General features: G+C 41.7%; 1 protein-coding gene across 1 annotated transcript; it reads left to right on the top strand.

Moving 5' to 3' along the window:
* Positions 1-225: 225 nt before the first annotated feature.
* On the top strand, positions 226-618 carry SARC_17805 (hypothetical protein; the record flags this gene model as incomplete). The annotated part of the gene is made up of 1 exon (XM_014288107.1): positions 226-618. One exon carries the CDS (start codon positions 226-228, stop codon positions 616-618), a length of 393 nt encoding a protein of 130 aa, XP_014143582.1.
* Between the last annotated feature and the right edge of the window lie 138 nt (positions 619-756).

The raw sequence follows: 756 nt of genomic DNA, 5'->3' as shown, positions 1-756 counted from the left end.
TTCAATGAGTATATACGTTTTTTGTATCGAAGGCGCATGGTGCCTATTCACACATACACACGTACTCACATGTACACATATTCACGTATACACATGCATACATGCATATTTACACACTTACACACATACACAAGTACACACATTCACAAATATCCTCATGAACACATACGCTCGCACACAGAAAAAGCAGAGAAGACAGAAAACTCAACCGACACTTCAGAAGAGATGAAAGCCCAGCCAGACAGGTCAGACGAACTGGTAAAGCTCTTTGTGGATCGCATGGTCCAAACTAGAACAGCGTCCGTTGCCATGGCAACCAAGGCTCCGCCGCCGGTTATCATAACAACCAAGAAACGCGCCGATCTGATTGGTGGTGCTCTGGAGGCGAATGCACGTGTGTGCCTAGAAACAAGCGCCGGCAGGGAAATACAGGAGAAGGGCTTCATTACACTACAAGCTATTCTGTGCGGTTTAAGGGGAGAGGAATCGTGCGTGGTTGAACACAGGGCCGTTCTGGTGCATGCGCTGCTGAGTGAGGATGTTGCCTCGGCTGTACGGAGTGTGTATAGCGATACAGGTGTGTGGCAGTGGGTGCTGATTACCAATACAGATGTGTGATGCTGTTTTGATGTATATATGTATACATATATATATATATGTATATATGTATATGTATATATATATATATATATATATATATATTATCATTATTATATATGTTATTTTTATTGTATGTATATGTATAATATATATGTG

The sequence above is a fragment of the Sphaeroforma arctica genome, assembly GCF_001186125.1.
Source record: "Sphaeroforma arctica JP610 unplaced genomic scaffold supercont1.12172, whole genome shotgun sequence".
Classification (NCBI taxonomy): domain Eukaryota; class Ichthyosporea; order Ichthyophonida; genus Sphaeroforma; species Sphaeroforma arctica.
This window is presented reverse-complemented; position numbering and strand designations above follow the sequence as displayed.